This window comes from Bos mutus, chromosome 3 (genome assembly GCF_027580195.1).
Source record: "Bos mutus isolate GX-2022 chromosome 3, NWIPB_WYAK_1.1, whole genome shotgun sequence".
NCBI classification, from domain to species: domain Eukaryota; kingdom Metazoa; phylum Chordata; class Mammalia; order Artiodactyla; family Bovidae; genus Bos; species Bos mutus.
The window spans coordinates 89,927,444-89,952,096 of NC_091619.1; the positions used below are offsets into that span (position 1 = coordinate 89,927,444).

Below are 24,653 nucleotides of genomic sequence, written 5' to 3' on the forward strand. Positions count from 1 at the left end.
CCCACGTGGGCCCCAGGGCTTCCTCCTGTAGCAGGAAGTGTCCCGGCTGCCTGCTCTCAGCAAAGCCACTCAGGAGTCACACTCGGCCCCAACAAAGCCGCCTCACGAGGTCCCTAGGTCCCTCCTGCGTCGGGAGCAGTGTATCCGCTGACTGGTGACGCACCACTGGTGTTCATGGAAAGGCGCGGCACCTCGGCTTCACGGGGGTGCCCACGGAGCTCGGAATCAGCCAAGGCCTCAGGTACAAACCCATCGAGCCCAGTCCCTCCTCCACCTGATGCCACTACTGTCTCTCCCCATGGGGGCCGATCCCCAAGGCCCTCCCAAGCTTCCCCCAGGAAATCTCCACCTCAGAGTTTCCTAAGGGAGCGGACCTAAAATATCAGCTGTGTGACCTTCAGTGATTCCTTACACTACCTGCGCCTCCTCAACGACGGGGCCCAGAAAGGAGCCCGGCACACAGCAGGCACTCTCAACACTTTTCTTGTATGTGGAAACGACACTTAACCTTAAAAGGGTTCTGTGAGGACTGAACAAGATGCTGTGTATAAGCTGCCTGGACGAGCGCAGGGCCTGATGTTATCTGAACAGAGGTCAGCTGAACCAGGGGTGTGCTCAGTCCATTAACCAAGATACTAGCGGGAAATCTACAATGAATATTCTATTCAGATTTCCTGCAGTCACTGTGGAATGTGTCCACAATTTAAATAATTCCCACAGAACCTAGTGACCATTCCAGAGCACCTAACAGGAAGCAAACGTTACATACAAGTAATCTATAGTCTGTAAAACAATGTAAGTCACATTAGCCACAAGTTTTCAGATGATGAAACTGAGACTCAGAGAGAGGAAGATTCTTATGTAAAGTCACAAGATGGGTCACAGACAAAGCTGGGGCAGGTGAGGCTCCAGGGCTGGCCCTTGCAACAGAGGTAGACTCAGGGGCAGGGCCTGTGCGTAGCTCTGGGTGCCCCACCTGAAAGCTCCCCGATAATAAACACAGGCTCCGGTGCACCAGAAGGGCTCTTTTATTATCGGTGAGACCTGCAGCTTCAGGCACCATCCAGGCTCCAGGATCCTCAGGAAGAGAGGGGCGCAGGCGGCTCCGGCCTTAGAAGAGTCCTTGGCTCACACAGCACCGTGCAAATACAGAGCTAAAAACTTCCTGAATGTCTCTGGCTGGAAACCAGTCGGCCCAACAGGTTCCTGAAAAGAACACAGCCCATTAGCATCTTGCTACTAGGTTTAATGGCAGCAATTAAAACAAAGGTCGGTTTTATGTAAATCCTAAGCGCCTGGATAATAACTGTTTCTTTCTCCTGTGATCAAGGAGTGCTGGGGAGCTGGTGCCAAGCGATGCCAGGCAGGGGCTGGGCTCGGGAGAAGGACATGAGGCATCTCTGCGCCTCCAGGCCAACTTATCTGCCGACCTTGCCCTGGTCCCTAGTCCCCCTCAACTCAACCACCACGAAAAAGTGTTTCGTTTGCTCCTTTTAACTCCCAGGGACAAGAATCCCTCTCTCATCCCACACACACTTATCAGGCACCTTCTCTGTATGAGAGCTGTGCCCAGCGCTGGAAACCCAATAGTAACTTGAACCTGGCTCCCGCCCTCACGGAGCTTCCAGCCAGGGGTGCAAATAGTGGTGACGAAGGGTGATAGGCCTCACCATGAAGCAGGAAAAAGATGCTAAGAAAGCAGGAGAGAAAACAACTCACTGACTTCCATACAAGAAGAGAACATGTATGAATGAGCACTAAAGGGCACCTAGAAAGGGCTAAGAAGAAAAAGAGAGGGAGAGGCTGGTGGAGGTGGGCTGGTGAGAGGAAGAGATGGGTAAGGAGGAGCCACGTGACCACACCAGGACAGGCCTGGCACTAAGTCACGCTCATGGAAGGAAAAGGCTGAAAGAAAAGGACCTGAAGCCACGAAGGGGACAGAGAGAGAGGGCAACTAAGAGCAAAGATGCGCAGAAGACGGCTGATGTGGCCGCACAGGCGAGGGACAGAGAACAGGGCCTGGGGCCAGAGAGAAGGCTCACACCAGCAGGCATTTCAAGGGCATAGCAACATCAACTAACATACAGATGATGCTCAAAGACTCAACAACCCTACATTAAGCAAGTCTACTCAAGCCCTGCGTGAGACACAGCTGGTGAGCCACAGACCCAGCACTACACCCGCGCTGCTCTCTCTCACCCCACAATCCCGTTCTGTCTTTTACAGGCTTTATCACTGCCTGATACTATGAATCCGTTAAGATACTGTCACTGCCCAGCGCACAGAACACAGGCCTGGTCTCAGCCAGCTGAGCACTGGAGGTGCGGCAGTGAGGGATTCCCTATCCGTGGAGTGAAATGAATGAACGCGTCATTCAGACTCGGCCTTCCAGGAGCTCAGGGCGCAGTTTAACGGAGGAGCAGAACAGTGAATAGACAACCGCAGGACAGCAGTGTGACTGCGCCGTGATGGGGGCCCCCAGGCTATGGCGACCTACCCGAGGAACTTAAGCAAGGCTGGGACTGGGATGCTGGTCTTTAGGCTACACCTGGAATGACAAGTAAGGACACCCAGATGCAAGAGAAATGGGGGAGGGCGAGTGGAGGAAGAGGGAATGGGGTGTAAGAAGGAAGGCACCTCCTCTATAAAAAGAGCAGCACTTACTAGGATCCTGAGCTGCTCAGGCAACTGGAGACAGAGCCAAGAGGAGAGGGGCGTGGTGGGGCGCAGAGGGGAGCGCGAAGAGCTGGGCGGGGCCCAGAGTGGAAGGTGCTATTTTAGCTGGCGGGCTGGGCTGAAGCAGCCCTCCAGGCAGACAGAGGTCCTGAACATGAGGTTCCTGAAGCCGGTGCTCCACTCACAAGCACGCCCTCCACCCCAAGCCAGGCTCTCTCTGGGGAGGACAAGCCATGGGCCCGGTCCAGTCACCAAGCCAGAGATGGCTGGACTTACCACAACCACCTTCTTTTTGATCACTGGGAGACACCAGAAGTGCTGATAGAGGAGCTGATCGGAGTCCACCCAGACTAGATTCTTGATGCCCTCCTCGGAGGCCAGATCTGTGGTGTTCAGCTGCAGCACCAGGAACTGGAAGACACGCCCATCGGTGCCCACACTCTGCACGACTACTGGCTGCTCCAAAACCTTAGGGTCGTTCTGAGAGGAAAAGAGGACAAGTAAATGCAATCAGAAATGGCGAGGTCTAAGAACAGCACAAACCAGGCAATTTCTAGCTCTGGCCTTTTAAATAACCCCCTACCCCACTGAGTGGTTTTCCTACAATGAAAGATGAAAACAGAAGGTGGAGCTAAGGGCACTGTCCAGGGTAGGCCTTCTCGCACATACCCAGCCTGGCTCTCTCTGGGCTCAGACCAATCGTGGCCCCGGCGTACCTGCTCTTCAACTTGAGCACACTAAAGTACTAATTCCTGCCACTGAGAGGCGACTGCCAGGCAAGCTGCACAGTGAGGGAAGGTGAGCTGGGAGGTTAACGACGGGAAACCCCCCAAACCCATGGTGTAACCTGACGGGGACAATGACGCTTATCAAATGCTGACCTGGAGCGTCAGTGCATCTAATAGACACGATCTCATTCAGTTCTCACTCCATCTGACGGTTGAGGAGACAGACCAGCTGAGGTGGTGACTTGTCTGAGGTCACAATGACATGTGACATCGGCACCCACAGGGGCTAGTGCTCAGTCAGACACACCTTCTCTCTGCCTTACTTTATCCCTCAGGGCCGGGCTTCTTGGAACGTCCTAAGCCTGCAGGCAGGCATCTCACCTGGGCTTTGGGCTCTCGAAATGCAACTCAGTGCGTCAGATTCCTGAGTGTCCACTCCAGCTGTGTCAGCCCCAGGCTTTCGCCAGTGGACACGTCTGCTAATCATCTCTTTCAATCAGTGCCACTGGTAACAGTAACATACTAGCAACTATTTACTAAGGGCCTCTCATGTCCTGGGCATCACAGCAGTTTTACACAGTCACCTCTAATCTCATAAATCCAGTGGTATATACCCATTTAGGTCTCTTCCCCAGTGGCTCCGCAGTAAAGAATCCGCCGCTCTGCAGGAGCCACAGGAGACGTGCTGGACCCCTGGGTCGGGAAGATCCCCTGGAGGAGAGCATGGCAACCCACTCTAGTACTCTTGCCTGGAAAATTCCATGGACAGAGGAGCCTGGCAGGCTACAGTCCTTGGGGTCGCAGAGAATCAGACACAACTAAAGCGACTTAGCATGGTACAACACGGCATACACATTTAACAGATGAGGAAACAGATCCAGAGAGGCGGTGTCACTTGCTCAAGGTTATCCAGGACGAGACCCAGGCTGTTAAATCTCTTAAAATCTTACTGTCCTGGTTTACACCTAGTGTCCCATTGTATCTGACAGTAGCGCCTGTCACTCTCAACAGTATTCCAGTTTTGATGACAAGTCATATGTTCACCCTACTGAGTCTGCAGGAATCCAGTCTGATGACTACTACCCACTGGACAAAGATTCAATAGGCAGGCCCTGTGAAGCAAAGCATCCTTGACTCAAAGATGCTGCCTACTGCATTCACCGCTCTACGGCTGAATCCGACATTAGGAATAGCTAATGGCAGACCTCAGTGAGGGCCACACTGGGACTGTTGGCCTTAGAAATACCTGTTCTTAGCTGCATGAGAAATAAATAAAAAGAAAAGTACCTCTAAGTGTTAGCTGAGAATCCTGTATTGACTCTTATCTCCCTCTACAGATCAATAAAGCTGCAGGTAGTACATAAATTTCTCAGCAATTTTACCTTTTACACAGAGGCTCTTCCCATAATTGCTCAACTTCACATCCCCAGGAATAATTTGTACCTGGAGGAGCTGGGGGAGGCCTCCTCTCCTACCCAACTGGGTGGCAATTAGTGACAGCATTGCTACCGTGTTCTGCTGGCACAGGAGCGACAATGAGCCTGCAGGCCTGGGACCTGGCATGTGACTCTCTCTGCCTCCCTCTCCTGCCCCCCAGTCAGGAGGCAGCATGTCCCCTGAGGCTGGAGAGATCAGGGTTCCAATGCCTGCCTCCCTACTCTTTAGCTGTAGGGTCCTGGGCAAGTTACCTGACCTTCCAGAGCCTTCAAAAAATATGTCAGAGAATAGGAATTAAGACAACCTCCCAAGGACTGGAAAGACACAAAAACGTCACATAAAGATGCAACAGCTGCTAATCTCTTAGCTGTGTTACCCTGGGGAAGTTACTGGGCCTCTCTGAACCTCAGTTTCTTCATCTGTAAAATGAAGCTACTAGTATCTGCCACAAGGGGGCTGCTGTAAGGATTAAATAATGCGGTAGTTCTCAAATTTTAGTGTTGTGGTTTTCAAACTTGTGCTTGTACCAGCATCACCTGGAGGGCCTGTTAAAACTGACTGCCAGGCTCCACTCCCAGAGCTTCTGATGTAGGATGTCAGGTGGTCTGAGAATTCACATTTCCAGCAAGTCCCTTGATGGTGTTCATGCTGCTAACAATCCAGGGTTATATTTTGAGAACCACCGCTATAAGGGAGCCCTAGTTAAATGTTTGGCATGTAGCAGATGCTCAATACAGACAAGGTCCATTCTACTCCCTGTCTCATCAGGCTAACCACACTGTACCAACCCCACCTAGTTCCTAGACCAACAAGGATGAGAAACAGAACATTCGAGTTCACTGCTCCTCCAGGAGGGCACTGGGTTCTAATCAAGACCTGGGAGCCTGACAGCAGCTCTCAAAAACATTCTTCCCCTCCCACCTTCCAACACACACACAAAACCAGGGTTCTGGCGTCCCAGACCTATGTGGGGACTTCGATACTGCTATTCCCTGCCTGGAGGCCTTTGCTCCCCGGCCAGGCTTTCCTCCAATCGTGGGACGGCATTGTGTAACAACCACTCAGCTTGCGTTCTGTAACATCTAGGTCCCTGAGACCTGCTCTTAGAATCAAGGGGTGACCATCCAGGTGCTATGTTGGGTCTTCAGAACGTGTCCTGAGAGGGCAGGCAGGCCTGGGCCATCCCCTGCCTTCCTGATAAAGCCCTGTGCTCGGGCTCCGTTAGTGCAGTTTAAGGCCGTGTGCTGGAGGACATATAACTGAAGCCTCCGGAGTTGAGACCATCTGGTCCCGATCTTCTCTCCACCACTTACTGTGTGTAATGCTGGACAAGCTGCTCATTAGCTTTCCTGGGACTCAGAAGTATAATCTGAAAAATGGGGATCACAATGAAACCTTGTGGGCCATCGTGATGAGGCATCTTATGTAAAGACAGACACACTGTAGGTCCCCAGCAGACGGCAGGGTGAGTGGAAGTGCCTCTCCCTGAAACTCTTCAGTCAAGCCAAAGAATTCCCTCCACACTTCCTTTCCTTTGAGCAGGGTAAGGCAGGAAACCGACACAACGTAAGGCAGCTCAGTGGTCTTCCCCACATACATACCCCATACAGGAGCCGGGCCTGAGCCAGCGCGTTGCCGAAGGCAAACAGGATCATCTTGGCCCGCAGCTGATCTGGCTGAAAGCGGTGTGCTCGTAAGTTGGCTGACTCCAGCAAATACAAGGTGTGGGGACAGGGGTAAGGGTAGCCCTCTCGGAATCCTGCAAGACACGTCATCATGTGGAGGGACAGGTTAACTGGCCCACCCAAAGCCTCAGGAAAGTCAGCCCACCTTAGCTTAGTGCCAGACACTACATATTTTGGGTTTGTTTTTTCCTTTAAGATTTTGTTGTTGTTGTGGACTGTTTTTAAAGTCTTCATTGAATTTGTTACAATATTGCTTCTGTTTTAGGTTTTGGTTTTTTGGCTAGAAGGCATATGGGATCTTAGCTCTCTGACCAGGGAGAGAACCTGCCTCGAAAGGTGAGGTCCTAACCACTGGACTGCCAGGGAAGTCTCTAATCTGGCCTGCTTTTGAAAACAAAATTTTTACCAGAGCACAACCACACCCACTCATCTACATATCTATTAAATAGCCGTGACAGAGACTATATGTGGCCTACAAAACCTAAAATACCATTTGGTTCTTTATAGAAAATGTTCGCTTACCTGTTTCAGGTAATTCTTGCCGGCTAGCTCTAACCCCACCCCTTTCTCATTCAATCAAGCACAAAGATGACAGTGATATTAGAAAGATAACCTGAAACCTATGTGATTACTTTTTTAAAAAGCAAATCACTTGCAAAATACTTCATTATTAGTAACAAACGGGGTCTCATAGAATCCAAGTTCAGCACTCGTCCATCTCAGCCACGATCCTGCCGGGTCACTGTTTCTTCCCTTGTATGGCCGTGGGCAAACTCTCGGAGGCTGGAGTCTTCTACAGTGAAGGACCGGGATTGGCAAAAGTGGACGAAATAGAGGAAGAAAGAGGCTGGGAAAGTGTGGGCTCTGAAAACCCCAGGGGAGGGCATCACTTAAGGGAGACCCGACTCTCCTGTCTGCCTCAGTTCCTCCGCACGTGTGAATACGCATCACTCAGCACTCACTCTGTGCCAATCTCTAAGACAGGTACCAGGGACAGAGCCCACACGGTGCCTGCCACTGCCTTTGAGGAGCTCACCAAGTCTAGAGGGGAGACAGACGGGAAAACTGATCACATCCACGCAGAGGGACATGTCAAGACACGAGGGGAGCCAGGGGGCTGGGTGAGGACAGATCAAAGAGCCCTGACCAGACTGCGAGGCTGTAGAGCATTTCTGGGAAGAAGTGAGTCCGAAGGAAAACCATGACAGATGAGTATTTAGCTGAAGAGAAAGAGGGGTGAATGGTCAGAGCGCAGGCAGAGGGAAAAGAAAGTGCCAGAGCACAGTGGTGAGAAAAGGACAGTGAATACAGGGAGCCCGTGGAGGAGGAGACAAAGATGGGGCTGGGGAGGAGACAAAGATGGGGCTGGAGAGAGGGGCAGAGGGCTGATGTGAAGGCCCTTGTGTGATAAGCCAAGGAGTTCAAACTTTATCCGACAGGCAGTGGGGAGATGGGCATGAAGAGCGATGGGATTAAATCCACATTCTAGAGAGTCGACTCTGGAACTGTGAACTAGAGAGACGAGAGAGGAAACAGCCCAGGTCACACTAGCCCATTAAGAGACTGGGGTAACGGGCTGGTGAGAGACACTGGGGACTGACTGAGGCATAGCTGGAAAGGAAGAGAGGCTGAGGAGGAAGACACTGCAGTTCATAATGACTGCGTGGACGGCAGGAGCTGCAGGCCCGTCCAGGCCAACTCCCTAGTTTCTGTCGTGTCTCAGTGGGGAAGTGGTGGTGCTTTGTTCAATGGAGGTGGGATGAATAGCCCGATTAAAGGACTATGAGCTTCCTCCATCCTAGCAGAAGGTTGGCCAGAGTTTACAGGGTGCACACAGAGGGGGTATCTTTCAAGAGAACTATAAATAAAGGAAACATTTGATGCCTGGTCAAAAGCCCCTCAAGCCACCCATTAAAACTGATGCAACAAAATGACTTCTTAGGGGTCAAAAGTAAAGTCACCCTCTGAATCAATCACAATCAGCAGAGTCTTCATTTCCTTAGGGTTAACAACACCTATCTCACGGGGCTGCTACACGGCTCTGAGGAGAAAATGCACATGAGATCCTAATACATAGTAAGTACTCAATGTTTCCTTTCTCTCGGAAAAAGCCTGTCCCTCATCTGCATGCTGCCTAAAAGTCAAAGGCTTTTTGATACTTACCTGTGTCATCATTCACATCATAAATATGGCATTCCTGAAGGCTGATAGTGGGAGATATGGGAGAGAAAGTCTCGAGAATATGATTCTTAGTAGCTTCAACTTCCTCTCGGGAGGCAATGGGAGGCAGAGGATCCTTGGCATTCAGCTGGGCTCCACTGGAACCATGGACCTGAATCAGAGTAGACTCTAAATGGGGAGAAAAGCGGTTAGTCTAACCTGGTCTAAAGCCTTAGCTAGGCAAAGTCAAAAGCTTTCATCCTGCTATGCTCCTCAAGCCTTTTACAGCTTCACTATCTGATCTGCCTCATCACAGAAAACACAACTTTGGAGATTCATCCTTGTGCTTATCATATAAGCCTCCTTCTCTTCATGTCTGGGTGCCATCCTCTGCCTCTGCTACGCCTTGGAGTAGACAAGTAACATCAGATCCAAAGACTGAGTGGCCAGGCTGAAGTCACAGAAAAAGCACTTAACAGGACTGGAGTTCAATCTAGTGATCTTCATTCTATAGACTAGAAGGGGACATGAAGACAAGACGGTGCAGGAAGGACCTGAGCTCACCTCCCCTCACAAAAACACCGGAACAACTAACTGCAGAACAACTATCATCAAAAAGGATTGGAAGCTACCAAAGAAGACATTCTATTTACCAAGACAAAGACAAGATGGTAGGAGTGTTACATTTGTGACATAATCAAATCCCATACCCACCAAGTGAGTGAGACACAAACTGGAAAATAATTGTATCACAGAGGTTCTCAAGTTCTGAGCCCTACAAAAGGTTCCTCCGCCTGGGGTCTGGCATCAGGAGGAGGAAGCCCCAGGGCATCTGGCTTTCAAGGCCAGCAGGGCTTGACTGCAGAATCTCAAGAGGGATGGAATAGAAACAAATGCCACTCCTGGAAGGTGGATGCAGGGTCTTCTAAGAGCACCAGGACCCATGGGAAAAAGCACTGAGTTCACAGGATCCTAGGCCAGACCTACTGCTGACCTTAGAGGGTCTCCTGGGGGGGAGGGGGTTGGGGGGCAGGGGCAGCTGTGGTCAGACTGGGGTCAAGGAAACCCATGGTGGAGAGGTACTGGGGAGTACTCATTTGGTGTGAGCTGTCCTGGAGGCTGCCATTTTGATGCCAAGTCCTGGCCCCACCCAACAGCCCATATGGGACCCTCCAGTCAAATAACCACAGAGCAGGAACACAGTCCCACTCATCAGTAGACAGGCTGCTTAAAGTCTCCCTGAGCCCACAGCCACCTCTAAACACACCCCTGGGCACAGCCCTGCCCACCAGAGGACAAGCCCCAGCTCTACCCACCAATGGGCAAGCGCCAGTCCTTCCCACCAGAAAGACTGCACAAGCCTGAAGCCAAGACCAGATACTATAAAACTCAGAGGAAAACATAGGTATTAGGTTGGTCAAAAGGTTTGTTCAGGTTTATTACAGAAAAATCTGAACAAACCTTTTGGCCAACCCAATAGGACACTCTGTCATGAAATGCAATAATACATTTTCCTATCCATTTCCTAATGAAAACAAACCAGAACCTATTCAAACTTAAAAGGTTTTGCACAGCAAAGGAAACCATTACAAAAAAAAAAAAAAAAAAGACAACCCACAAAATGGGAGAAAACATTTGCAAACAATGCAACTGACAAGGGATTAATCTCCAAAATATACAAATAGCTCATGCACCTCAATAAAAAAAAAAAAAAAAAAAACCAATCAAAAAATGGGCAGAAGATCTAAATAAACGTTTCTCTGCAGAAGACATACAGATGGCCAGAAAGCACATGAAAAGATACTTAATATCAGAGAGCTCAGTAGGTAAAGAATCTGCCTGCAATGCAGGAGACCTGGGTTTGATTCCTGAGTCAGGAAGATCCCCTGGAGAAGAAAATGGCAACCCACTCCAATATTCTTGCCTGGAAAACCCCATGGACAGAGGAGCCTGGCAGAATACAGTCCATGGGGTCCCAAAAAAGTCAGACATGACTTACTGACCAAACAATCACTAATTATTAGAGAAATGCAAATCAAAACTACTATGAGGTATCACCCCACACCAGTCAGAATGGCCATCATCAAAAAGCCTAAAAACAATAAATGCTGGAGAGTGTGTGGAGAAAAGGGAACCCGCCTACGTTGTTGATGGAAATGTAAATTGGTACAGCCTCTGTGAAGAATGGTATGCAGGTTCCTTAAAAAATTAAAAATAGAGCTACCATATGATCGAGCAATCCCACTCCTGGGCATATATCCAAAGAAAGCCATACGTTGAAAAGACATATGCACCTGATGTTCACTGCAGCACTATTTACAATAGCCAAGATAAGGGAACAACCTAACTGTCCATCGACCCGGATTCTTTACCACTGAGCCACCAAGGAAGCCCTACAATGGAATGTTACTCGCCATAAAAAAGAATGAAATAATGCCGTTTGCAGCAACACGAATGGACCTAGAGATTATCATACTAGCTGACGTCAGACAGAGAAAGACAAGTATCATACGACATCACTTATATGTGGAATCTAAAAAATGAGCTCATTTACAAAATGGAAACAGACTCACAGAGTCAGAAACAAGCGAATGGTTACAGAAGGGGAATGGTGGGGGGAGAGAGAATTAGGCAGTTGGAATTAACATATACACACTGCTATATATGTAAAATAGATAGTCAGCAAGGACCCACTGTAAAAGCATATATGGGGAAAAAGTCTGAAAAGAAAATATGTATACATATAACTAAACCATTTTGTTATACACCTGAAACACAGTATTTTTAAATTAACTATACTTCAATAAATAAATTAAAAAAAAAGATTAGTTAAAAATAAAGCTTTTATCCTAAAAAATAGAAAAGAAAAAACCAGAGAACTTTGGTTAAGGTGTTACTCCTGGATTTCTTGAGAGGGACTGACCAGTGCACTCTTTGACCTGTGTTCTTTCCAATGAACCGAGAGGCCTGGTGATCTCTGTGGGCTCAGAGGCTGCGGGTTCAGATCTTCTCAAGCACCTGCTCTGCACTGGGGACCAGTCTGAACTCCCTTGAACAGAGAGTCCCTCTCAAGGGCTGACGAGGGATTAAGTGCTCCAACAGTGGGAGACAGCAGAGGTGGGGAAACCGACCTCCTCTGGGAGGCCTGGGAAGCTGCCTGAAACGCCTTCAAACTTGCTTCAGAAAGATGGATAAGAGCAGAGCTTCTCAACTTGGGTGCTGTCCACATTTCAGGTAGTTCTTTGGTGAGGGAGGCTGTGCAATGCACTGTAGGTATCTGTCAGCACCCTGGCCTCTGCCCACTAGATGCCAACAGAACGTTCACTGCCAGCCCCGGCTCTGCTTCAAGTCAGGACAAACAGAAATGTCTCCAAACAAAGCCAAATCTCCCCTAGAGGATTAAACCACCCTTGGTTGAAGACTACTGGGTCAGAGTTTGCCAGGCAAAGAAAAGGGAGGAAGGTGTTCCAGTGAAGGAGCCCTAATATGTTCCACGGTCCAGAAGCCTGCTGCTGCGTGGCAGAGCTCAGGGGAAGTCAGCACAGATAACTGGAGCACGATACAGTAGGAAGGATGGAGAGAGAAGTACTGAGACTACAGGCTAAGCCGAAAGGCTGCTAAACCCAGGAAAAGGGTTCAACTGACCTCAGTCACTCGGAGTTAAAAAAATGAGCCAGTCAGAAAGCCTCACTTAAGTCAGATGAGCATACTTGCCACAAGGAGACACAGGTGCATGAGGAAGCGAACGCACATCTGCCTAAGCAGCAAGCCTGCCGCTGTGGACGTGAGCAGATCCCCGTCACAGAGGTGCCCACAGGAAGAGGAACGCCATCTAGAAAGCCTCCTGGACAACGGCCTGCTACGGACTCCCCACAGGGGCAAATTTTTCTCTGAAGGTCCTTGAGTTTTCAGAAATACAAATTAAATACTACAATCACAATGTGATGGGAATGGACCAACGCTGCTGATGCTGTATGTCTAAAAACTGGTCTGACCAACAGCACTGTCATTTAATTAACATGTGTCCTCCCTTACTGGCTGTGCAAAAGGGGATACTACATCTGTGGATGGATAAACTCTGACCCACCTGGTAAAACACCTCATACCCACACTTCAGGAACAGTTTTCTCAAGTACTTCCTGTTTCTTCGCATATAATCTGCAAGGAAGACAAATGTGCCTGGACCTCTCGTAACCTTGGGTTTTAGATTCTCCCCACAGAATACTCTACTGTGGTTTCCAATTCAATTCCCTCCACATCCCTTCTCCAGTGACAGCTCCAAATGGGGCAGTTTAATTAGAGGTAATACTTGATAATGGGCCAACAAGCACTCCTCTATTAATGAGGTTCACTAATTTCCTTAGTGGTGCCATTACCTCTGCAAAGCTGACTCTTTGCCAGGAAGTCCATACTCACAGGGGCAAACTGGTGAAGCCTGACCAAGTTGATGTCCTAAAAACCCAAACTGTTCCACAGCTGGTTTCCCTGCTCCAGGGTTCCACCCAGGACAACCCCTGTGTTCGGAACATCCCTACCTAAAACATCTGGGATCTGGTATTGATTCGCCCATCCCTTTAGTCAGCGCTTGTTGTGTGGCACTGTTAGATACTGCGGACAAAGAAGGCACAGTCTCTATCATCAGAAGTTCACAGTTTAGTGGGGCAGATAGAAAAGGTACTAGATAATCACCAAACATAATACAGTATAATGTGTGCTATGACAAAAGTAGGCCTATGGACAAAAGGAGCAGAGAGCTGATCTGTGGATGTGCATGAGATGTGGGCTTGAGCTAAATGATGCGGACAAGGAGAAATTAGTCAAATAAGGAAAATAGAAAAGAACATTCCCTGCAGAACATATAGCACGTGCATACGCAAAGCTTGATGCCCAAAAGCGGCAAGTGGCCAACAGGGGAATGGAGGTGGGGACGGCAGAGAGAGATAAGACTAGAAAGACCAGCTGGTGGCTAAAGCCCAGAAGACCTGGATACCACCATAAACTGTTCAGCTATTAGGAGACAATAAAAGATTTGACCCAGGGGAGGGACAGAGAGAACCTGCACTTTAGAAAGATCACTCTAGCAGCTCTGCAGAAAGTGGATCTAGAAAAGGAAAAAAGCATGAGAGTAAGAAGGCTCTTGCAGTAGAATATAAGCTTTGTGAGTGCAGACTGTGTTGTAACTTATGGTCAACATTTAGGCACTTGGAGGCACTCAACTGATATGGTGTGAATTAAGTCTTGGAAAGAAGTGAATAAAAGAAAGAAAGGCTGGGCAAAAACTAATGACACTGAGGATGTGTCTGAGCCACAAATTGGACCATGAAGGATGGCAGTGAGAGTAAGTATGGCAGCAAGGATGGGAATATAAGCTGGAGGTGGGGCTGAGAGTAGAAAGACAAGGGACAGACAGGGTCTTTCTGGTGTACAGGAGGACTAACCTCGTTTCCAGGTGGTGGATAACATGTTCTTTTGGGCACAGATCCGCCTGGCCAGAGAAGGATGCTTGAGAATCTGGGATTTACACAGCTGGATCAGGCTGTCCACAATGACTGGGCTTGGAGAAAAGAAGAGACATTTGGAGGTATAAAGCTGACTCCAAGATTCATCAGTAGGAAATCTTACTGACTTGGGGGAAACTTACCAGTAGGTCTCTCTCTTGGGGATGTCTTCAGTAGAGTGCCAGAGACGAGCATGAGAGATCACATTCAGAACGCGTTCATCTTGGTTCTCTATGTGGTTCCTCGGATTGTCAGCAAGGCTAAGCACTTTCTCAGGAAGGCCTTCTATTAACTTGGTCTTGGTAAGCCAGAGGGCCTGCTTTACACCTTTAGGGTCATCAATCATAAAAAACAAACACTAAAAAAAGATGATTCAGGAAAAGATGCTTATGCCTGCCCAGTAGCATTTTGGGGAAAGAGCAGCCTTGAGAGGGAGATGGGATTTGTTCTGACATCTGAGGGGACAGAACTAAAAATAAAGAGCAGAAGCCAGGAGAACCAGATTTCAACTCAGCTCCAGGAATGACCATCTGCTTAAAAACAGTTAACAGTTGATTGACGTAGAGTACTTGCCACAGGAAGAATTCAAACAGCTATTAAAATGGCTGAGATCATGAGACTGAACCTCGCAGGCAAGGGTCGTTTGTATTCTGTCTGTAGGTATAGAGGATTCAGACCCTAGCATACAAGCCTAGATCAATAGATGCCAACCCTCCAAAACCTAGATCCCTTCTATTAACCCATACCCTAGCCCCGAATGGAAAAGCTCATGTCTGCCAAATATACTTCATTCAATAGATATGGGCCAAGCATTAAGCACATGCTGCTTTATCAAGGGAAAGAAGCTTTCAGAAATAAAGGAAATATCTTCTGGATCATGAATAACTTGAGGAGCGCTGAGTTTGGGAGCACCAGATAATTTTTCGCATCTACCTCTGAGATTCTGTAACGAGCCATTTTATAAGCAGAATTTTGTATGAAGAGGCCATATGAACTGTACTGCTATATTTGTCAAAAGAATCCTCAAGATGTTTTTCAATTTATTATACTGGGTCCTCCGAGGCCTTCTGAACTTCTCTTTGGCCTCCATACAAGAAGGGTGGGCTTTACCTGGGTAGAGTACTATTTTGTCTTTTGGACACGGTGAACTACGTTAACTCAAAATGTTTCTCTATATCAGGGGCCAAATTTTTTCTTAAAGGGGCAGACAGTAAATATTTTCAGCTTCTGGATATAGTCTCTGTCATAACTACTCAGTTCTGCCACTCTAGCACAAAAGCAGCCATAGGTAACAAGTAAACAGGTGTGCTTGGTTTATAGAAAAAAGCAACAGGCCTGGTCAGCTGACCCCATCTCTGTACCATCTGTTGACTGCCAGCAAGCTGAGAGCCAATACTGGTGCTCCCCTATATAAGTACAACCTCACAGAATGGATTTTTTGTACTCACCTCACTGTTTCTACGCTCATCTCCTCACCTATTTTTAATTTACTCTGGCTGTACTATAAAATTTCTATAAGATGCCCAAAATGCTTCTCAGGAAAAGGAGTAAGAACAAAGATTTGATCCAGAGTGCTTAGTCTTTAAAAACTAATTTAACCACCCTACTCTCAGCAGGATGGGGCTGCAGTGCCAGGCAAACTCCCTTGCTTCATTTTCCCCAAAACCTACTTCCCTAAAAGAGGAAGAGGCATAGACATAGGGGTCTAAATTCTGCACTGGGTCCACATACCAGTCCTCTAACTCTCAAAGTTAACACTGCGTTCTTTTTAATGACTGTGTCCATCAGTTGGCAGAGCTCTGGTGACTTCTGTGATTGGCAGGCTACTCATTCCAGTTGAAAAAACATCACCTGACTCAGGAACACATCTTCATTTGAAAAACTATGGGATTAAAGCAAACCCAGAACACTTTGAAGGAAAACACCCTCAATTTCTCTTGTGGTGACAAATGAAAGGCATTGAAGCTTTTTACTGTAAGGTTCATTATACATCAGAAACACAAATATTTAGAAATTTAACTTCCTGATTGTGTGGTACAGCAGAAAGAACCCTGGACTGGGGGTCCGGTAACCCAAGTTTTAGTCCCAACCCTGCAACTGTTCCTAGAACTTTAAAATGGATAAAATATTAAGAATTTATGATTCACTAGTATATGAATCAGAGAAGGCAATGGCAACCCACTCCAGTACTCTTGCCTGGAAAATCCCATGGATGGAGGAGCCTGGTGGGCTGCAGTCCATGGGGTCGCTAAGAGTCGGACACGACTGAGCAACTCCACTCTCACTTTTCACTTTCATGCATTGGAGAAGGAAATGGCAACCCACTCCAGTGTTCTTGCCTGGAGGATCCCAGGGATGGGGGAGCCTGGTGGGCTGCCATCTATGGGGTCGCACAGAGTTGGACACGACTGAAGCGACTTAGCAGCAGCAGCAGTATATGAATAATACCATCTACTCTGTGCCAGGAGCTTTATCTACAAGTTGGATGGGATTTCATGACATGGAGGATGAAACTCAAGAGAGATGAAAGGCTTTGTTTCAAGTCTCAAACCTCGTAAGCGATGGGACTGGGAGGGGAACCTTTACATTAAAGCCCAGGATCTCTCCATTACCCCAATCTGCTTCTCTAGCTCTATATCTTACAGAATTTTATTATAGACTTTACAGAACCTCTCTGCATACGGTGAAAGCATAGGGTATGTTTTCAGCCTAGTCAAACAAGTTATCTTTAACATCTAAAATACATCTAATGCAATTCATCTACATAGTAATGTTACTGGGATCACGCAAGGGTGACAAGTCTTGTGAGGTCCTTCAGAGCACCTTGCGAGGACACTGGAAGTGTTTAAAGGTTGAAAAAAAACAGCTTTCAGTTATCAGGAATGGGTTTGAGCAGCTTAAGAGGCTGGCCAGTTGACTTCTCCCCAAACCTAGGATTTTTTTCTCTGGCTTAGTCCCCAGACCCTGCCAAGTCTCTTTCTTCCCTAATTACTTATTGGAAAATTCTGTTCCCACTTACCTGGACCATTTTGTGTTTTCAGGACCTGTCCTAACCCCAGCCTGATTTAGGGACTAAGGAAGAATGAGTTGGAAACAATGGGTAGGAGAACTGAATAGAGACCGTCCTCCATGGGACTCTGGAACATAATTTCTAGTACTAACCCCAGACATACAGATGGTTTTGGCTAAAGTCATTCTGACCTGTCCTTCGTGAGAGTGAAAAGGTGCAGAGGGACTAGATGGTTTTTAGGTCCAGATCTTTTCCCTCAAAACATCTCAGCTCTGACCTCTGACAAAGGTCACTGATCTGGGAAACCAGGGGTGTAGCCCTGGCTTCACTAGATACCCACAGCGCACCTATGAGCAAATCACTGCCGAATCACTCCCCTCCGTCACAGTTACCAATCCTGTGAAAAGACGCAATAGGCCGGCAGGTTAAGCACTGTTTCTGCCGTCTCTATGCACTATAATCCTCCATCTAATTCTTAAATAGTTACATCTCCAGGGTGCAAAAGTTGGGTCACTGTGAATCACCTGGTCAAAACCACTCATTTCACAGGAGACAGAGGCTCAAGAAGCTTCAGTCACTTACACCAAATCACACACACAGTGAGAGGCAGGGCTAGGCCTAGAAACCACGTCTCTTGGCCACGAAAACTCTAAAACTCCCCCACACATGCTAGTCTTTACATCCCACTTAATCCTGACAATTCTCAGAAATGAGACTCAATACCGGGCCCATTTCGCAGACGAAGAAACCGAGACCCACAGTTTCAAAGTCTTGCCCAACCCCACAGAACGTCGGGGTTACTGCTGGGTAAAGGAACAAGGTCTGCTCCCCGCCGTCCTGGGACCTCACCCTCGAGGAGGCGGCAACGCTGGTGGAAGATGTAGCAGACCTCATCCTTGTATAGGGGATGCTCCTGCAGCGGGGGCAAGCGGCGGAACTTCGGGTGCGTCCAGCCGGGGTCCCAGGGCGGGAAGACTGGTCGTGCCAGCCCGGGCATAAAGTGCATCTTCCCCGCGAAGGTGATGGGCTCCAGTCCAGGAATCTCATACACCCTGTCCAGGGGAGGAGGCTCCGGCTTTCTCGTGGATCGCACGCCCCACTCGTACGCCCCGCGTCTCGGGACCCCGCAGCCCTCAAGGCCGAGCCCCCAAGGGCGAGCCAGCACCCGCCTCGCTGGCCCCGACGCCAACGCCATGCCAATCTGCTCTCAAGACCTCCACCTGGACGCCGCCATCTTCCCGCGCGCAAGGCCTGCTGGGAACGAAAGGGGCCGACCGACAAGGCTCTTTTTACGAGTGGCAGATCCTTTAACCAATCACCGCCAGGTAACTCTGGCCTTGCCCCACCCCGCAGGCCGTCCACATTTTTTCACAGGTGGAACCCTGCCCACCTTCCCCGGGTGGGAGTGAAACCTGCAAGATCTTTACCTGAGGGAAAGCGCAGGAGGGTAGGTGAGTGGTTGTGGTGAGAGCTGTAATGAGCTAGGAGAGCTTCGGGACTTAAAATTTGAACTCATGACAGCCTTGATTTCTTGCGAGCAATTGGAGCTTGGACAGAGTACTTCTGAGCCTTAAAGTCACTCGGTGTAAAAATAGGGATGTGTCTGTGTGCTCAGTCGAGTCTAACTCTTTGCGACCCCATGGACTGTAGCTGGCCAGGTTCCTCTGTCCATGTAATTTTCCAGGCAAGAATGCTGGAGTGGGTTGCTTCCCTCCGCCTGGGGATCTTCCTGACCGAGGGATCTGTCTCCTGCATTGGCAGGGGGATTCTTTACCACTCCGCCAACTTGGAAGCCTCAAAATAGGGATGGAAATGCCTAAACTAGCTCAGTTGCGCAGCGCACAGAACGTGGTGGGTATCCCGTAAGTTTCCTTCCCTCTCCACCACTTCTGACGTGGAGCCTGAACGTGGCCTTTGCACCACGCTAGGGCCGCTCTGACCTCGCACACTGCCTGCTTCCTCCCCAGCGCCCAAAATGAGTTAATTTCCTCTTTCCTCAAAATGTCCCTTTTCGCCTCCTAGGAGCGGGGCCAGAGCGGCGGAGGGGTATCTTGCTCCTTGCTCAGTAGGTATTTATCAAATGCCTACTGTGTGTCAGGCACTGTTGAGTAGCGGGTTTACACTGGTGAATAAAATGGATGTGCGATGTAGAGCTTACAGTTTAAGTGGGAGATACAGACAGAAAGCAAGTAAACCAAATAGCAATTGCAACACACACACTTATATTCCTTTCCCCCAGTTGTTTGCCTCTTTCGTATTTAACACTGAACATAGCCTATTTTTCATTTTGATCTTAATGACATTCCCACTGGAATGTAAGCTCCATGACTGCAAGGAGCTCCATGAATGCAAGAGTTTTTGTTTCTTCATTGTTGTGAAGTCTGCCTCTAGATCAGTGCTGAGCACATAGTAAATATACATTTAATGACTCAATACATACTAATGTAATGAATAAGCAAATAGGGTACCTGCTAACGCACGGGTCCTCAACCCCCAGGATAGTCACTCCCCATGAACTTGCATCACTGCCTGAACTCTGCCTGCTGTCAATTCAGCAGCTGGCATTAGATTCTCATAGGAACATAAACCCTAACCCTAAAGTAAAGGTGGAATATCCTGATTGCCACAAAATAGAAATAAAGAGCACAATAAATCTAATGTGCTCAAATCATCCTGAAACCATCCCCCTTCCCACCCCAGTCTGAGGAAAAATTGACCTCCAGGAAACTGGTCCAAGACAGCTGTGCTAGAAAATGAGAAGGGTGTGGTAAGGGGGTGGCTCTGAGAGGAGGTGACCCTGAAGCAGTGTCTGAGGGTGTGGAGAGTCATCCAGGCAGAAGCAACATGTGTCAAGGCCTGGCTTCTTAGACTCCAAAAGTAGAGGCTGAGAGGAAATGTGAAACTGATCTTTAAAATTCATAACTGACATGGCCAACTTCTCTACTCACTTCCAAAATAGCAGGGAAAATGGAATTAGTAAAATCTAGAAAGCAAATTTAAGGCAAAGATAGATAAATAACTCTCACACTGTACAGGAGTTTACAGTTAATAGAGCTCCTTCTGTTAACTTAGCTCACTTTATTTCTCCCAAATCTTTTGGGAGTAAGAAATCAGCATATAGAGGAAACCAGCTCTCATTCACTTTTAATACAAACCTGGTACATAACATGTAAGAAGAATGGGTTGAGCTGATGTGACACCATTCTTGTCTGGAAGCTCTGTGAAGGTAGAGCCAATGTTTTATTAACCTCTGATGTATCTCAGCCCCAAGCTCTATGCCTGGCTCCCAGATCTTTGTGAACTGAGCACTCACCACTTGCCTGAGCCTTCCGTCTGCCAGGCTTGTGCTTGGTGGTAGAATGCAGAAAGAATAAGATACCACACTTGCCCTCAAGAGGGTCTTAGCCTACTGAACCTTCCTGAAATCACTGAACCAGCAGTAGAAGGTTTTCTTTCCTCTAAAGAGAAACCTTTCCTTTACAAGAGAGATTTGTGGCACATACAGGAACTGCCCTTCTAAAATTGATGATAGTAAGTGGTAAGAGAATTGGGGCAAGTTCTGACCAGGAAGAATGTTGGGCACCAGGCAAGAAGGCTGAATTGTGTGTAGTAGGCAGTGGGGGGCTGTTGAAGGTTGTGAAGCAGGGGACAGGTGTGGTCAGAGCTGGTGGCAGGTGTGCTGATGGATAGTGTTGGGGGAAACTGGAAGCACATCGTTTGGGCCCATAGAAAACTCTAGTGTAAATGGATGTGGGAAGCGGAAAAAATGGGAAAGATCGTAAAAGTTAAGACTCCTGGGAAGTGATTGGTAACCAAGAAACAGTATTTCCATGTCCTCTGGCAGGCTTAGTGGTTTGCTCCTGGCTTTTCCACAGACTTGGCCCACACCTTGATTCTAGCATTTTATGCACCCATGAAGCTACTGCCCTAGGGAGGCTCCAGGGGGCCCATAAAATTCAATGGCAGTTTGGCAAGGTGGGTGTGCCAGCCCAGCCCACTGGAAATTGGAGATGAAGACACTCCTCTGCCCTACAGAGGCATGAAATCTAGGGAGAAAGAGTATCCTAGAGTCTTAAGAGACCAGGTATATGCACTAACCTTGCCACTTCTGGCTTCCTGGCCGCAGTTTTCTCCATTGTGGAATAAGGAAGGCATAGCCTCCTTACCTATGGCTGCCGGGAGCAGAGTGAGACAGTGCAAAGTGCTTGGGACAGAGTGGCCCAGTAAGTGACCTGTGTTCTTTTCCCAGGTATTATCTGTTTAGTGTCTGACTCCTCCAGGCCAGGAGCTCCTCCAGGACATGGACGAGTGTCATTCATCTCTGTCCCAGCACCTCATTCAGCAGCCCCTGCCCAGTAAGTGTCGAATGAATGGGAGGATAGCAAAAACTGGAGCTTTTAGTCGTAATTGCATTTTAAGTAATGTTCTGTGACATCAGATTTCCCCTAAGTTCTGTTCTCAGACAAGAGGGGGAGAAGACCCCCCTTTACTTTGATTTGCCTGTGGGATTTTAAATGAATAGTTTCCTTGCAAGTGAGATGACAGCTCTATTTCTATATGAACTGTAGAGTTCCACATATAAATACAGAAAACCTTGATAAATCCCAAACTGCCCTCACAGAAATATCTCAAAATAAATCATAACCATTTAAATTTTCCTCCCTGGTCTGTCTTTCAAAATTTACCTAATGGCCCTGAAACCAAGTTCCTTTCCTTCCTTTCTTTCTTTCATATAACATGCATATTTTAAAATATACATTGTGCCTCTTCATAAAATGAATAAAAAGCAGGTCTCTGCCCTCAAGCAGTTCACAATCTCAGAAGAGAAAGACATGTAAACTTGTAAGTTCTGAACAGTGTGAAATGCTATAGGGTGGAGATTCATTCACTGGAAGAGCATTTATTGAGCACCTACCATGACCAGGGCTGGACCAAGCGCTATGAGTGTTGCAGGAAGCCAGGCAGGCCTCGGCAGAGGCTCCAGCCTGCTCTCTACCAGCCCATCCCTTCCTTGCTGTCCATTGCCCGGAGCTCCATCTCTAGATTCAGGTTCCTAGACCTGCTTAATCCAAACGGAGCTAGATTTTGCCCTTGGATGCCCCACAGGCATTCAGCGTACCTCTTAGTGAACTTACCATTTCCCTCCCTTCCTCTTTCCTCTAAAACTCAACTCTGTTTGGACCCACTATCCACCCAAGGATCCAAGCGTCACACCTGGATGTCCCTTTAGCCCTCTCTCCCCCTCACCTGCTCACCTCACATCTGTCAGTCTCTGTGTTCTGTTAATTCCTGCTTCAGGATTTCCCTAATTGTCCACTCTCCTCTCATCTTCTCTGAAACTGTCCTGGTCTAGATCAATTCTCACCTGGACCATCATGACCTTCTTCTCCTGTGTTCCTGTTATTGAAGAACAATATGTTCTGAGACCAGACAGAGCAGAGTTCAAGTCCCAGTGCCATCATTTATGGAACTTTGTGATGTGGGTAGGGCTTCCCAGGTGGCGCTAGTGGTAAAGAACCTGCCTGCCAATGCAGAGGGTGCAAGAGATGCAGGTTCGATCCCTGGGTCAGGATGATCCCCTGGAGGAGGGCACATCAACCCATTCCAGTATTCTTGCCTGGAGAATCCCATGGACAGAGGAGCCTGGCAGGCTACAGTCCATAGGGTTACAAAGAGTTGGACATGACCGAAGTGACTTAGCACGCATGTGTGTGACCCTGGGTAAGTTATTAAACCTCTTCAGACTCCAGTTTGCCCATCCATAAAATGGCACCTCCAGGACTGGCCTTGTTGTAAAGATTAAATAAAATGCAGCAATTCGGTAGATGACTCGCCAACAATACTGAGTGAAGGAAACTAGGCACAGAAGAATACATTTCATACGATACTGTTGTTATTGTTTAGTCGCTAAGCCATGACCGACTCTTTTGTGACCCCATGGACTGTAGCCCACCAGCCTCCTCTGTCCCTGGGATTCTCCAGGCAAGAATACTGGAATGGGTTGCCATTTCTTTCTTCTCGATGCAGGGATTCAACCCGAGTCTCCTGCTTGGCAGGCAGATTCTTTACCACTGAGCCACCTGAGAAGCTGTTCATATAAAGATAAAAACTAAGCAAATCTGATAAATTGTGGATAGAACTGCAAACAAAGTGGCACAAGTATAGAAAAGCAAGGGAACCGATAGTGGTTATGGGCACAGAGGTGTGATCAGAAGGGACACAAATGCATGACTTCTGGGATGCCAGCAAGATTCTTTTTACTTGAGTGAGTGGTGGTTACAAAATGGCTCTTTTATAACAATTGTTAAATTGTACATAAATGTTTTACTTCATCATTTAAAATATTTTAAAAGTTCAGTGAAATTTTCTATGTAATCTTTTTTTTAACTTTTGCTTTTATGTTGGAGTATAGCTGATGAACACTGTTGCGAGATTTTCTTTGTAATCTTGATCCAGCACTCAGAGCATGGGAAGAGGTCAAGAAACTGTGGTTGCCTGTTGGGATTGTGGTTGCCTGTTGGGATTATTGTGCCTGTCTGCCTCCCTCCCTGCAGACAGCAGACCCCAGGACTGATTCATCCATGTGCTCACACGGAGCTTGGCACCTGCCGGCCCCAGGGAGAACCAGTGGAACAGAGGTGCCCAGAGAGTAACCACACGTGTTCCCTCCTCCAGGCTGGCAAGGGAGCAGGGCCTGGGCCTGCTCTGGGAAGAGTATCTGATCAAGCCCCACTGATGATGGACCAGGGGGAGGAAGGTGACGAAGAGGAAGCCTGGCTGCAGCTTCGACCGGTGGAGCCTTTGCCCTCGCAGTGCTGTGGCAGTGGCTGCTCGCCCTGTGTGTTCGACATCTACCAGCGAGACCTGGCAAGGTGGGAGGCTGCCCGAGCCAGCAAGGACAGGAGCCTGCTGAGTATGGAAGAGACACAGGTAAGGGGGGGTGCTCCTCAGACACGAGGGCCAGGTGTCGGCATCTTCCTGACCTCAGCCCTGTATGGTGTACCTGCTCAAGGGAGCTTCCTCTGACTCTGCAGCAGAGAGAAAAGAGTGGGCCTAATGAAGCAGACTGACCCAGGTTCAAAGCCTGGCCTTGAGTTGGTGAGTGGGGGATGGGGTGGTATAGTGAGGGAAGGTCCCAGGAATGAATTGGGTGGGTGCATTTTCAGGGGAACAGGATCTGTGAGTTGGGGCAGTCAGAGAAGACTTCCTGGAAGAGGTCTGCGGGGTGGATGGAATATTAAGGGCAATGGGCTGAGACTTAGAAGACATGAATTTGAACCCCTGCTCATGGTGGTGACTTTATACAAACAAGTCACTACCACTTGGGCCTCAGTTTCCCCACATGTAAAATAAGGGTATTGAATTAGGTCATCTTTAAGGTCCCATCAGTTTCTAAATCTGCATACTGGGTTTTAGCAGGTTTCAAGGATAGGTAGGTTTTCCATACATTGGAAATGAG

At 48.2% G+C, this 24,653-nt stretch overlaps 2 protein-coding genes across 7 annotated transcripts in view; one reads left to right on the top strand and one right to left on the bottom strand.

Annotated features, from left to right (window-relative positions):
• Positions 1–1,010: 1,010 nt before the first annotated feature.
• Positions 1,011–18,447, bottom strand: MRPL37 (mitochondrial ribosomal protein L37). The gene is made up of 7 exons (XM_005897238.3): positions 18,044–18,447; positions 14,328–14,511; positions 14,125–14,240; positions 8,690–8,875; positions 6,443–6,600; positions 2,953–3,156; positions 1,011–1,206 (listed from the first exon to the last, which is right to left on the bottom strand). Exons 1-7 carry the CDS (start codon positions 18,387–18,389, stop codon positions 1,129–1,131), a joined length of 1,272 nt encoding a protein of 423 aa, XP_005897300.2. The 5' UTR covers positions 18,390–18,447; the 3' UTR covers positions 1,011–1,128.
• A 76-nt stretch (positions 18,448–18,523) lies between these two features.
• CYB5RL (cytochrome b5 reductase like) overlaps positions 18,524–24,653 on the top strand; it is a 30,408-nt gene continuing 24,278 nt past the window's right edge. For 3 of the 6 annotated variants that reach the window (XM_005897237.3, XM_070367985.1, XM_070367986.1), the window contains exons 1-3: positions 18,524–18,645; positions 21,444–21,549; positions 23,870–24,124. In XM_005897237.3, coding sequence (XP_005897299.2) covers positions 23,930–24,124 — 195 coding nt within the window. In that variant the 5' untranslated portion in view covers positions 18,524–18,645; positions 21,444–21,549; positions 23,870–23,929. The remainder of the gene's footprint in view (positions 18,646–21,443; positions 21,550–23,869; positions 24,125–24,653) is intronic. The other 3 variants (XM_070367982.1, XM_070367983.1, XM_070367984.1) reach the window with 3 other exon arrangements.

Bases quoted from the DNA above. Each gene is read 5' to 3' on its own strand.
- MRPL37 (XM_005897238.3), bottom strand. From the start codon at position 18,389: ATGGCGTTGGCGTCGGGGCCAGCGAGGCGGGTGCTGGCTCGCCCTTGG. The intron at 8,876-14,124 runs GTTAGTCCTCCT...CTCCCCATTTAG, and splicing joins ATCCACCACCTGGAAACGAG to AGTCTACTCTGATTCAGGTC. The intron at 1,207-2,952 runs GTAAGTCCAGCC...TGTTCTTTTCAG, and splicing joins TCAAAAAGAAGGTGGTTGTG to GAACCTGTTGGGCCGACTGG.